General features: G+C 36.9%; 1 protein-coding gene across 15 annotated transcripts in view; it reads right to left on the bottom strand.

Moving 5' to 3' along the window:
* Positions 1 to 12,574, bottom strand: part of MPDZ (multiple PDZ domain crumbs cell polarity complex component) — a 218,252-nt gene that overhangs the window by 70,625 nt on the left and 135,053 nt on the right. For 12 of the 15 annotated variants that reach the window (XM_027862857.1, XM_027862856.1, XM_027862854.1 and 9 more), the window contains 3 exons: positions 10,069 to 10,267; positions 6,642 to 6,683; positions 1,276 to 1,380 (listed from right to left, as the gene is read on the bottom strand). In XM_027862857.1, coding sequence (XP_027718658.1) covers positions 1,276 to 1,380; positions 6,642 to 6,683; positions 10,069 to 10,267 — 346 coding nt within the window. The remainder of the gene's footprint in view (positions 1 to 1,275; positions 1,381 to 6,641; positions 6,684 to 10,068; positions 10,268 to 12,574) is intronic. The other 3 variants (XM_027862860.1, XM_027862863.1, XM_027862864.1) reach the window with 1 other exon arrangement.

Genomic DNA, 12,574 nt, shown 5'->3' with positions numbered 1-12,574 from the left:
GGATTTGTTATTTAGGAAATAGTTAAAGAAGTTATTTTTATTCTTTTAGATTTCTCATAAAATGAGACTCTTTGTATGTTAATGTATAAAGAAAATTTAAACAAGGTTATTTTCAATTTGAAAATTTTGTATAGTTAAAAAAATGCTTCTGTATTCCTCATTGGTATGGTGCCACTGCAAAACTTTAGGGCAGAGTATTCTATTTAGCTAAACTATTCAGTTAATCAAGAAATCCATAAATCTTTTATTCTCAATGACATTTGTAGCTATAAATAGATTAACCTATGAAAGTCAGTATTTTCTAAAAATCTTATTTAATAAACAGAAATATTCCCTGACATAAAAAAGAAATAGTTTATGAAAAAAGGAGCCTCATTAAGCCTTCTATTTTACTAGCAGCAAATAGGTTTTACCTTAGAGTAGCAACCAAAACAGATGATTATGTTATTAAACAATGTATTATATTTTTTTATTGCCAGTACTCTTTGGGTTCATAGTATATTTTCCATGTTTTTCTATATTTTCTAGATTAAACATTTCCTTAGTATCAGGACCCTTGAAAAGAATGAGGTCACCAAGTAAAAGAGTGTCGAGCAACAGTAGTGGGTCAAAGAGCACTGGGGTATAACCACTATTTGGGGGCATGGTGTGGCTGCTTGAAAGCCTCTATGTCAATGGCATTATACAAAAGTTTAGTTATTCAGTTGTGTCTGACCCTTCATGACTCCTTTTGGGGTTTTCTTGGCAAAGATACTGAAATGGTTTGCCATTTGCCAGCTCATTTTACAGATGAGGAAATTGAAGCACACAAGGTTAAGTGACTTGCCCAGGGTCACACAACTAGTAAGTGTCTGAGGCCATCTTTGAACTCAGGATGATTAGTCTTCCTGACTTCAGGCCTGGCACTCTATCCACTGCACCACCTAGCTGTCCATGTAGAAGTTTACAGAGTTCTAATAACCTACTTTGAGATTATAGAAGCAAATTTTAGAATATCTGCTCACATTTGGAAAATATGAAAGAGCTCATTCTTCCAGCTCTGTCCCTTACACACAATTAAGCTCTAGGACTTGAATGCTAGCTGAGAAATAATTTTGCACAAATGTGAGTGGAAATTAGCATGTTATATTTCCCCCTGCCCCTTCCTTCCAGTTCATGGTTTCTCTTCAAAATCCTATTCTTGTTATTCCATAAGCAAAAAGTTGAACTCAACCATGGTCTTTCAGTTTTGACAAACTCTCTTGTGGTGCAGTTACTAGAGAGTATTTTGATTACCTGGCAGTATAAGATGAAAACATATCAAGTGACATTGTTTCCTCAGTCTGGTGTCCTAAATTTGCTCTGTACTCTTCCAAAAGCTCTGCAGGAACATAGGTAACCCTAGAAAATAAGACATTACATAAAAGTAAAAAGGGATATCAAAGATTAGCAGAATGTTAAGGAAAAAAATAAGAGAACCTTCCAAAAGGGCAAAAATTCAATATTACCATCCTTATTAATCATGTTCACAGAAAAGTATTTTTCTATATAAAAAAAAAATCTTTTTGAGTGTAATATACTAAAAGAAACCAAATTAGGAAGGAAGCCTCTGAAAATCTACGTGTAAACAATTTTTTTAAATGGCTATCACCCATGCTTTGAATGCATTCTTTCCTCATTCCTGCCTATTAGAAACTATTTCTTGATCTTTTCTAGTAAGCCTTCCCTGAGCAATTTCACCTTCCTCAAATTTACCAAATGTATTTTGTCTGACTCTTTGCTTGCCCTTATCACACTCTAATCGGTGTAAATGTAGTGCACTACACCCCGGTTAGACTTTAATGGAAGCTGCTTATCATCATTTTCATCTTTGGTATCTCCAGTATTGAGCAGAGTCAGGCACATACAGGTACTTTAAAAAATGTGTGTTGAACAGAACTGAATTGGTAGCATGGGCACATGAAATGATGCCCTAGAAAAAGTTGTTTTCTATCATGGCCTCCAAGTGAAGGCATTTGTCAACTTTATACAATTTGGCTTGGGTCCTCATTCAACTCAAAATGATTTATCCAATCACCTCTTAGTTGATGAACATGATGGTTTTCTTTTCATATTTCTTAATTTTTTGTCATCAATTAACACTGCTGAACACTCTCTTCTCTCTCACCTGGGATTTTATTTTTACTTTACTGCTCTCTCTTAGTTCTCCCACCTGACTACACCTCAGTCTTCTCTGATGGCTTATCAGCCACCCCATGCCCCCAAATAGCGGTTATACCCCAGTGCTCTTTCCTTGGCCTCCTATTCTTCCTCAACACTCTTTTAGTTGGTGACCTCATTGGCTCTCAAGAATTTTATGATCATCTCTATGCAAATGACTACCAGATCTATATATCCAGCCCTAGACCTTCTCTTGAGCTATAGTCCTGCATCACCAACTACCTACTGAACACTTTTAATTAGATGTCCTATAGTTATCTCAAACTCATCATGTCCAAATGAGAATTCATTATCTTTTCTCCAAAATTCACTCTTCTTCAAACTTCCCTATTTCTGCCAATGGTACCACCTAAATTTGCATCCATAGCGTGCTCCCTGACTCCTCACTCTCTCTTATCCCACATATCCAACCAATTCCCAAATCTTACTGTTTCTACCTCCACAACATTCCTCAAGTGTGTCCCCTTCTTTCCACTGATACATCCACCACCTCAGCTGAAATCCTCAAAAGCTCTCATCTGGACTACATCCTCCTAATTTATTCTCCCTGACTCATCCTGCCCTCTTTATACCATCTTCCACACAGGCAACAAAGTGATTTTCCTAAAGTACAGGTCTGACCACGTTATTCCTTTTAAAAAAATATTGATTTTATTTTTAGCTTATGGAATAAAACAAGCATTTCCATAACAATAAAAAAGATGACTACACACGAAACTGCAAATCTTTATTAATAAATTCCAATGATTCTCTACTATTCTAAGGTCAAATGTCAACTCCTCTGATTGACTTAATTTAAGGCCATTCCCAATCTGGCCCCGACTTCCATTTCTAGCTGTATTATATATCATTCTCCTTCATGTACCTTAAGTTCTAGTCAAATTGGCCTTCTTACTGTTTCAAATACCACCCTCCATTTCTTTTGTATAAGCTGTCCCACATACCTAGAATGTCCTATATTCTACCTCACCCTGGCTTCATATAATCCTTAGAATAATTCAGGACTCAGCTCTAGGAATGCTTTCTCAATAAACCAAACTGCTAGTATCTTCCCGGCCTAAATCTAATTTGTATATACCTATATGTGCATATGCCATCTCTCTGATAGAATGTAAGATCCTTAAGGGCAGGGCCTTTTTCTCTTGTGTCTTTGTATATCCAGTACAGTGCATAGGACATAGAAGATGTTTTATAAATGTTTGTTGATTGAATGTCATTTAGGTAGCATTAGTTTTCATTTTGTGTTCTGGGGACATAAGCAGCCAAATTTTTCCAATGAAAGTTCACAGGAAACCATGATAGTAGTGGGTGATTAATAAATGTTATGGCAGTTCCTAAATGATAATAAGGCTTACAATGATATCTTGGTATTGGAAATACATGTAAAGCATCAAACTCCTCTGAATATGTCCAGGTTCCAGGACACACCAAATTTAGTAGCCCATCGCACTAGCCTTGCCTATCCAGGGCTACTTTTATTCTTTCTGTATATCTAAACCAGTCACTTCAATTAGCAAGCACTATGAAGGACCACCTAAAAGTCCCACCAAATGGTGAGTCTCAAACTCTGAAATATGATATCAAATTGTTTAAACTATGTCAAAAATATCTTTCTCCTTCACAATCTTCCTCTAATGATATTTAGAAAAAGTTAACTTGACATTTAAAACACAAGCACTCATTTGTTCATTCACTAAATGCTCCTGGAGTAACTACTGCACTGTGCTAGGTATTGCCTCCTATTGCTTTGTGGATTGCTCAGTATCCCACTGTGGGCAAAGTATTTGGCTTTTGCCCCATTATGTTACTTAGTGCACCATACTTTGTGCTCCCTAGTTGGAACTTGAGCCATAGATCAATGAGTAACAGGGCAAGTTAAATATATTAAATGAGATCAAGTCTGTGTATTCGTGTAACTAAAGTGTACTTATGGACCAACAACTGCATAATACAGAGATTATAAATAATGCGAAAAATACCTACAAAATCAACATGAGGGTGATATTTACATGAAAAGTCAGTATTTTCTGGCAGGACTGAGGATTACCTTTTTATGTTACTCAAGTGGCCTAATTTATCAATTGAGGAAGTTATACAGTTTTATGTGGGGGTCTCTCTATTTCCTTTCACCCTTCAATGCCCACTACTATGTCCTGTTAATTAGCTTTCTATCCCAAATCACTAATGTACCATGTAGGTATACTCTTACCTAAGATACATCAACTCTATGGAACCACTTCCTTTGTATACATTTTTGCCAGGTGACATACATTAGCCAATGAAAGAGGAAACAATTTATTGGATTTAGTTTCAACCTGGAATTCAGGAGACCTAAAAAATTCTGGACCCAAATTTAATAACCGTTTGATCTTGGGCATGGCAATTAATTGTCTTATGGAATTTTAAGAAGGCATGCTATATGCTAGACAAATGATAGAGCAAGGAAAGTGTAGTACACTCCTGAGGTACAAATATGGAGTCCCACAATACAAAGGCCAGGCTATGTTACTATCACAGAATGTTCGGGTTGATAACATTCAACGGACTAAGATGAGAGGGGATGTCATTACAGAGGCCGAAACTGAAGCAGGGAAGTAAGGGTCTAAGAAGTAAGATAGAGGGAGTGCTGGATTATTTCTCTAACTTGACCTAACTCCTCAGAGCGTTAGTCTTTTACGGCAGTCCCAGCTCCCATCCTGAAATGACTATTTGAGTGTCCCTGAGTTGTGTCTTCTTTTGCTCCACCTGATTAGCAAGGCCATGGGTTCTGACATTAATGTCTACATTCATCTGATCTTCAAAATGGTAATGAAGAGGTAGGCATTTGACTCACAAAAGTGCTTTATGAAGCAATAAGTACTGAAACTCTTCAGAAGAAATAATAAAAATTGGAATTGTAAGCCCTGCAAAGGCAGAGTTTCTATCTCCCCCAAAATCTAGCATATTGCATTACATAATTCTTCCCCACCCCATCCCCCAACACCTTTGGTGGGGAAAAGGAGACAGGCAGTTCAGACCAGTGATTGCTTAAGTTTGGGAAACTCCCAAGATGGAATTGCTCTCCAAAAGAGATTTGAAATTCATTTATAATTTGAATCTGAAAGATTTGCCTAAGCCATCAAGAGTATAAGTGATTTGGGGCAGCTAGAAGATGCAGTGGATAGAGCACCGGCCCTGGGTTCAGGAGGACTTGAGTTCAAATCCAGCCTCAGACACATAACACTGACTAGATACATGACCCCGGGCAAGTCACTTAACCCCATTGCCTAGCCAAAAAAAAAAAAAAAAGCATAAGTAATTTGGCCATAGCCACATAGCTAGTGTATCAGAGGCACTTTCTAGCCTCACTCCATCATGTTGCCTCTCATTACAGTATATTTGTTGAATGAACAAGTAAGTGAATAAGCGAATACCAGGAGAGTCCATGAAGTTAAATATGGGGGAAATGAGTACTTTAACTAAGGGCCTAAAGAGTCTCTACAAGATAGGTGACAGTTCTAAAAATTTTGTCAACTATCCAAATCACAGTAGAGAAATCTTGAAGAAAAGTCTAGGAAAGTAATGAGGAAAGAACATGAGAACCCAAAGGAGAGAAAACAAAACCCAGTAAAACATTTTTAATTTATGTACGAGATGTTAAGCATCCACACAAGTGCTGTATAAAGAGCTTTGTTCTAGATCCTTTTCTCATTTTCCTCCTTGGACCAATAAAAGCTCTCTACAGATGCCTGCCAGACAGAAACCTGAGGGGGGAAAGGCAGTTTCATAAGTATTTATCCAAGATTTATCGAAGAGACAAGAACCAGCAACACCAACATCCCACAACACAAGGGTGCGTGCAGTGCAAGGGGGGTACTGAACACACGCTTGGCCACACTGTCACACAAAACAACCTCTAAACCACCAACAAAAAAACAGAAAACAAAACAAAAAAAACTGAAACTGTGTTATGTACCACATTTGGAACACATTGAAGACAACTTATCTGATAGCCAGTGTTACATATAAATATACATACACACTTAAAAATAAACTAACCTGCAGTAATATGTGAAGGGGCAAAACAAAACAAAAAAAGAAAACAAAAAAAAAAAAACCCGATAACATTAGTGCCGTAGAAAATGTGACACGGAGATTAATCCAGATACTGTGCTAGAGCTCATGGGTAGGATTATCCTCTTAGAAACAAGCTTGAAAGCTCAACGTTTAGAAAATACAATTTTTCAAATAGGCTAACAACCATCAATCTGAAAATGCAGCAACCATTTTCCAGCCCTGCTGGAATTTATGCTTAAATTTGAATAAGTAAAAAAGCTGAAATGTATACACTGAATCTATATCTGGATGCATCCCTGCTTTTGGATGTTATAAAAGCATGAAATGGTTTCACAGACAAATTGCAACATATAGCAATAATGAGCTTTTGAATCGCCAATACTCACACATAAAAGGGGGCCTGATCATCAGCAGGTGCTGGAGAAGATCTAGAATGTGAAGCATACGATGCAGCATCTTTTTACAATGGTGTTAACAAATGTCAGTGTCTTGTGCTGAATGTGAGATGCATACATATGTAGTTAAAAGTGTGTGCTCCTGTTCCTCCCCCCTCTTTCTACCTCCCTCCCATCTACACCTCCCCCGGAAAGCATCTGCTCTTTACTGGTGTCTATAGCAGTGATTATTAACAAGCATGGAAAAATGTAACTGCAATCAATCTTTTATTCCTTGATCAGGAATTCATCCCACACTTTAGGTTAAGGCAGGTGAATTCTGATTCAGCTCAGTAATTATCTGGCAGATGTTACTAGCAGCTGCTGCTAAGCGCAAAACCCTGGCTATTATTACAGAAATATAAGGGCTCCTGGCAAGGTGGAGTGAGAAGTGAAACAGAATGCATTCTGGTGAGGCTACACATCTGGTTTTCCCCAGAAAATAATGAAACCTGGAACTTAAACTGGCTGTTCTTGAACTCTTAAAACTCAAATTCTACACACACACACACACACACACACACACACACACACAGTTGCCATGTACTGTGACTTTCAAGAATATCCAAGCATTTTCTCAATAATCATAGAATTTCCTAAAGCCAAGCAATTTTATATTTCATTTTGGGGGATGCCTTTTTTTTCTTTTAGATCTCCTCTTAACAGGTTATCCACAATCCAACCAAAAATATCCCATCATCCTCCCCCCAATTTTTCCCCCCTTGTAGGAAGAAAACCTAGTCTCAGCTCTCAACATAGTTGGCAATCTTAAGCCAAAATTGAAACCTCAGTGGTTCAGAGGTGAGGCTTCTGCTCCTGTATGCTCAAATACAAGGGAATGACTTTTCTTTTGGGAAGATCAAATGGGATCCAAGGGAAATTATGTCCTAGCTTCATGCAAGGCTGGTGGCAAGGAAAGAACACTAAGGACAAATGCCCTTTCTCCCCAACACTTGTGATAGCTGACCAGAGGGGCTGAATGTTGGGTTGTTTTGTTTTGATTTGTTTTGGTTTTGTTTTTTTTTTTTTTTTTGCTTAGTACCCATTCTAGTGTGGGCTATAAGGAGTATGTGTGTGTGTGTGTGTGTGTGTATGTATATGTATATATGTACATGTATATGTCCTTCTTGCTTTGTATTCTCTGCCCAGTGAGCCAAACTCTACAACCATCTGAAGCAAGACTTGGTGGTCTTGGTGGTATCTATGATTCCCCCTCATAATATTAACACATTTTTTTTCTTTTTTTTTTGGAAATTACTTGCCAGACCCCCTCTCTAGATGCTCTTGACAGTCAGAATAAAGCTATCTTCAACATGAAATTAACAAATTCTGGTAAGGAATTGAAGGAAGAGGCAACAGAGAAGAGCAGCAATTTCAATTGTGGAGAAGGGATGGAATTCACTTCAGTCCTTTTAAGCCACAAACAGGAGCTAAGGCATGTCATTTTAAATTATAGTCACAATGTCCCTTTTATACAAAAGTCTACAAATATTGCAATGTACTAGAACACTGAGGATAGCAGTACTGAGCTCCAATTCAGGTATCTCAGGAAAATGGAAAGTGATCTGTATTAGCTCCAATAACAAAAAACTTAAAAATCATAATACAGCAAAAGAAAAGATTCAGTCATCACCTTATCCATATATGATGCCAGAGATAAACTATACAAATTAATATTTTACAATAAGTGGCTTTATCCCTTTATATCCCACTTATCTTTTGAAGAGAAATAAATGACAGTATAAAAGAACACTGAAAAGAAGACATGATTTCTTTCATTAGTGTGTACTTAGATAATATTTATAATTTTCACTTGTACTTAAATTGTGGTCAAGATTATTAAAGTTACATGACTTGATTTTTAAATCAAGGATTAATTAAGACATGCAAATATTGAAAAACTATTAATGAAGTTGGGAAAAGGGGTTAGGTTGTATAATAATAATACTTCTTTTATATATCACCAGCAGAGTCAACCAGAAAAATGTCATAAGATATACGTCTGCTTTTTATTGAAAGGAGAATGAAAACCAGATTGCAATTGTGGCTTTTCTTTATGAAAATTCAACATACATTCTTTGTAGGAGAACCAGTAATATAAAATGCATGTCAGTAAAATAATGTGCAGTACACAAAACCAGTTACACAAAGTAATCCTAACTCCAGTTCCAGATGAACATCATGCTTGGGTGCTTATGAACATCAGATTTGGCACTATTATATTCCCTATACAGGAATGGAAAATGTAGGATCATAGGATTCTCAGCTCTAAGGAAAGGAGGCCAAGACCTAAAGAAAGGTGACTTGAAAGCAGTGGTAAGTAGAAAAAACAGGGTTCAAACTCAGATCCTCTGACTCCCCGGCCCTTTGTTCATCACAACTAAACAAGGCTGTCTTTTATGAAAGAAAACAATCACCTTAGAAATTGTGGCCATAAAACAATAAGGCTGATTTTATAGGTGGCTTAAGGAAGCAGGCTTACTTTATAGGTACACATTATATGACAAGTTTAGTGGAGCTAAAAAAGGTAACATTTTGTCATACTCTAAGAGCGCTGATTACTTAGAAATATAAATCCAGAGCTAGAAAGTACATCATAGCTCCTGTAATTTAACCCCTCCATTTGATACAGAAGGAAAGTAAAGCATGGAGATTTTTTTGTTTTCTTTATTCAGTTTTAAGTGACTTATCAAAGTCACACAGGAAATGGCAGAGCCAGGATATGTTTAGGTCCCTAGACAAGGGTAGACTAGAGAGCTTCCATTGGGGAATAGACAGATTGTTCCAGGCCTATTTTTGAGACTCTCTGGTCAAACTATTTAACTCTGAAACTTCCTTCAGCATTGTACAACCAATGGGTATCCTAATGCTCAATTCAGCTTTTTTTCTTAGTGAGCCCCTCACTTTTGAAATTTATTGAGGACCCAGAGTGTCACCAAACCCTCCAATGGTTTTCACAGTGACAGGCTTAGGGGTAGAAAGGTCATGAGCAACATATTCTCAAGCTACAACTAAAGTTAAAGAAAAAACAGCAATGTTTAAATATAAATAGATATTGTTATGCAGCAAGAAAGAGAAATAATGCAAGGAATGTGATAGTTAACAAGGATTCTTTTATGTTTTTCTTTGTTACAGGAAGCAATCAATGTGATGTATGGGGTATCTAAGGAGAAATGACTGTAAAAACATGACAATACATTTAAAATATACAACTTATTAAGTGGTTAATGTTTAACAAATATTATGTTGATTTGAAAGATTTATAACAAAGAAAACTGAAAAGCACACATTTTAATGATTTTAGATCCTCTAATTTTATAGGTCATATAGGTCTCAGTGTGTTTAATTTTTTCAAAACTCTTTCCCTACTATTACTTACTTTATGTCAGGTCCAATGAGAGAATGCCTCCTTAACATGGCTCTTGCCTGGGCGCTAGTTAGATTGGTGGTAGATTCTTCATTAATGGATAAGATACAATCCCCTACACCAATCCGGCCATCTCGACTGATGGCTCCACCATGGATGATACTTCGAACTATCATTCCTGAGCCATCTTTGTTAGAACTTACCGTCATCCCTATGAAGAAACAGAAATAAAGGATTTTGTTGTGTACATAAGTTTTCAATATTTTAGGTAAATGGAGCCTACAGATGACAGAACAAACTGGCTTTTGTTAGGTTATTTAAAGCCAAATGGTGAAAAAAAAAGTCACCCAACTACCAGGGGAAGGAATTAATTTAATTTTTTTTTAAAATTAAATTACTTTTAAATTAATTTAATCCCAAATTAAATTTATTCTAATTTAATTTTAAGTGAAGTTTACTAAAGATTCAATATTCACCATTTAAAAAACTAAATGGATCTGTATCACAGAATAGATCAGTTAATAAAATATCCAGTCCTGTGACTATCAAATCAAGAAGATACCACTACTCAAACATCATTCCCTAGGTTGTTTTTCTGCCTATGTTGAGAAATTTTCACTGATCAAACTATACTATGACCAAAAACAGTATCCAAGTTCAGCTGCAGTGATACCTCCTACAGTAAGCCATTTCTAATTGGTTGACAAGAGTTTTCACAGGACTCAAATCTTCTGGTATTTACTCCTTTCTTTTTATTTTTAACACCCCTCCCCCCAGTATAATATAACTTTCTCAAAGGCAAGGACTATTTTTGTTTTTACCTTAGAATAACCCTCCCCTAGTACAGTGTTTTGAATATAGAAAGTGCTTAATAAATGCTTAGTGGAGCTGATTGAATTAAAATGTACAACACAAAAGCTGGTTGGGCTTACTGATGAAATGATAAAAAAAAACTCACATGAATGTAACTATTCGAGGCTTACAATGTACTTTCTCAAAATAACACTGAGGCTTCCATCAGTAATGTATTCCCATTTTATAAAAAAAAAAAGACTGAGAGGGTTACAGTGTTCTTCTCTGTTACCTCCCAGTCAATCAAGCTATTGGTCACTCTTACACCACTATATATAAATATCTATCATGCCCCCATTAAATTGCTCAGATTCCTTGAGAGTATCACCCACCACAACTGGTGTTTTAATAAACCTTGTCTCTGGTTGAAAGAAGGCTTGGGTTGAATTCATTCGAGGCAGGACCAGCATTGTTTGCCCTTCAATTTTAGGGTTCCCAGCACCTCTAGACCTCAACAATATTACCAAAGAGTAGGAGACCAGACTTCAAACATAAGTGCCCAGCACTCTTTCTCAGCTCTGTTACATACCACTGCTCTCCTAACTAGCTAAGAGTTCCATGGCTAGAGCCATGCAAAAGGCTAAAGCAGCTAGCCTGCATAGGAGTCAGACTAAGGGCAGAAATCAGTCAATGAACAATTATTTATTAAGCACTTATTTTATAACATGCATATGCTATATGCCAGAGATACAAAAAAGTCAAAAGTAGTCCCTTCACTCAAGGAGTTTACAATCTAATGGGGAAGACAACATGCAGATAAGTTGGTATGTGAAGGACACATACCCATTTGATGGAAAGTAACCTTATTGGGGAAGGTTCTAGGAGCTGAGAGGACCAGGAAAGGCCTCTGTGCTAAATGTTCTAGTTTTCTTGTTTTTTTGGTGGGTTGTTTTTTTTTTTTTATGAATCTTGAAAGAAGTTGAGTATTCTATATGAAGGACAGAAGAGACAACATTCTAGGCATGGTGCAGAGCAGTGACATCTCGTGCAAGGAAGAGAAAGAAAGTCAAATAAGCTGGATTCTAGAGTATGTGATGGGTAGAAAAGATAGGAGGCTAGAAAGGCAGGAAAGGACTAGGCTGTAAAGAACTTTAAATGGCAAACTTAAAACTATATTTGATTCTGGAGGTAACAAGGATCCCCTGGAGTTTACTGAGTAGGCTGAATGACATGGTCAGACCCATGCTTCAGGAAAATAACTCTGACGACTATGTGGAAGATAGACTGGGGAGGGGAGAGGTTTGAGACTGAGAGACTAATGATAAACCCAGCCAACTCAGTCCTAGTATGTGTATTATGAGTTAGGCTAAGCAAGAATCTGGAGTTCAGTCGCCATGACATTTTCAAACCCTGCCTCTAATCTAGTTGATCATGAGGTTGTCAAGACATGTCAACCCTACAAATGATGGTCAATCACTGTTATCTAAGTCTTAATTCTCTTCCTCACTCTAGTCCATTCCATATATGACTGCCAAAGTAATTTTTCTTAAGCACAAATCTGACCCTGTGACTCCCCGACTTAACCAACTCCAGTAACTCCCTATTGCCTCTCAGATAAATACTTAAACTACTCTGTTTAGCTTTTAAAAATCCTACACTTCCTGCCCCCAGCATATCGTTCTAGTTTTAATAGGTATTACTCCCATAATCTCTGAACTAGCCAAAC

This window comes from Vombatus ursinus, unplaced genomic scaffold (assembly GCF_900497805.2).
Source record: "Vombatus ursinus unplaced genomic scaffold, bare-nosed wombat genome assembly UNPS02014770.1, whole genome shotgun sequence".
Lineage (NCBI taxonomy): Eukaryota > Metazoa > Chordata > Mammalia > Diprotodontia > Vombatidae > Vombatus > Vombatus ursinus.
Note: the sequence above shows the minus strand (reverse complement) of the source record. Positions and strands in the feature narration are given on the sequence as shown.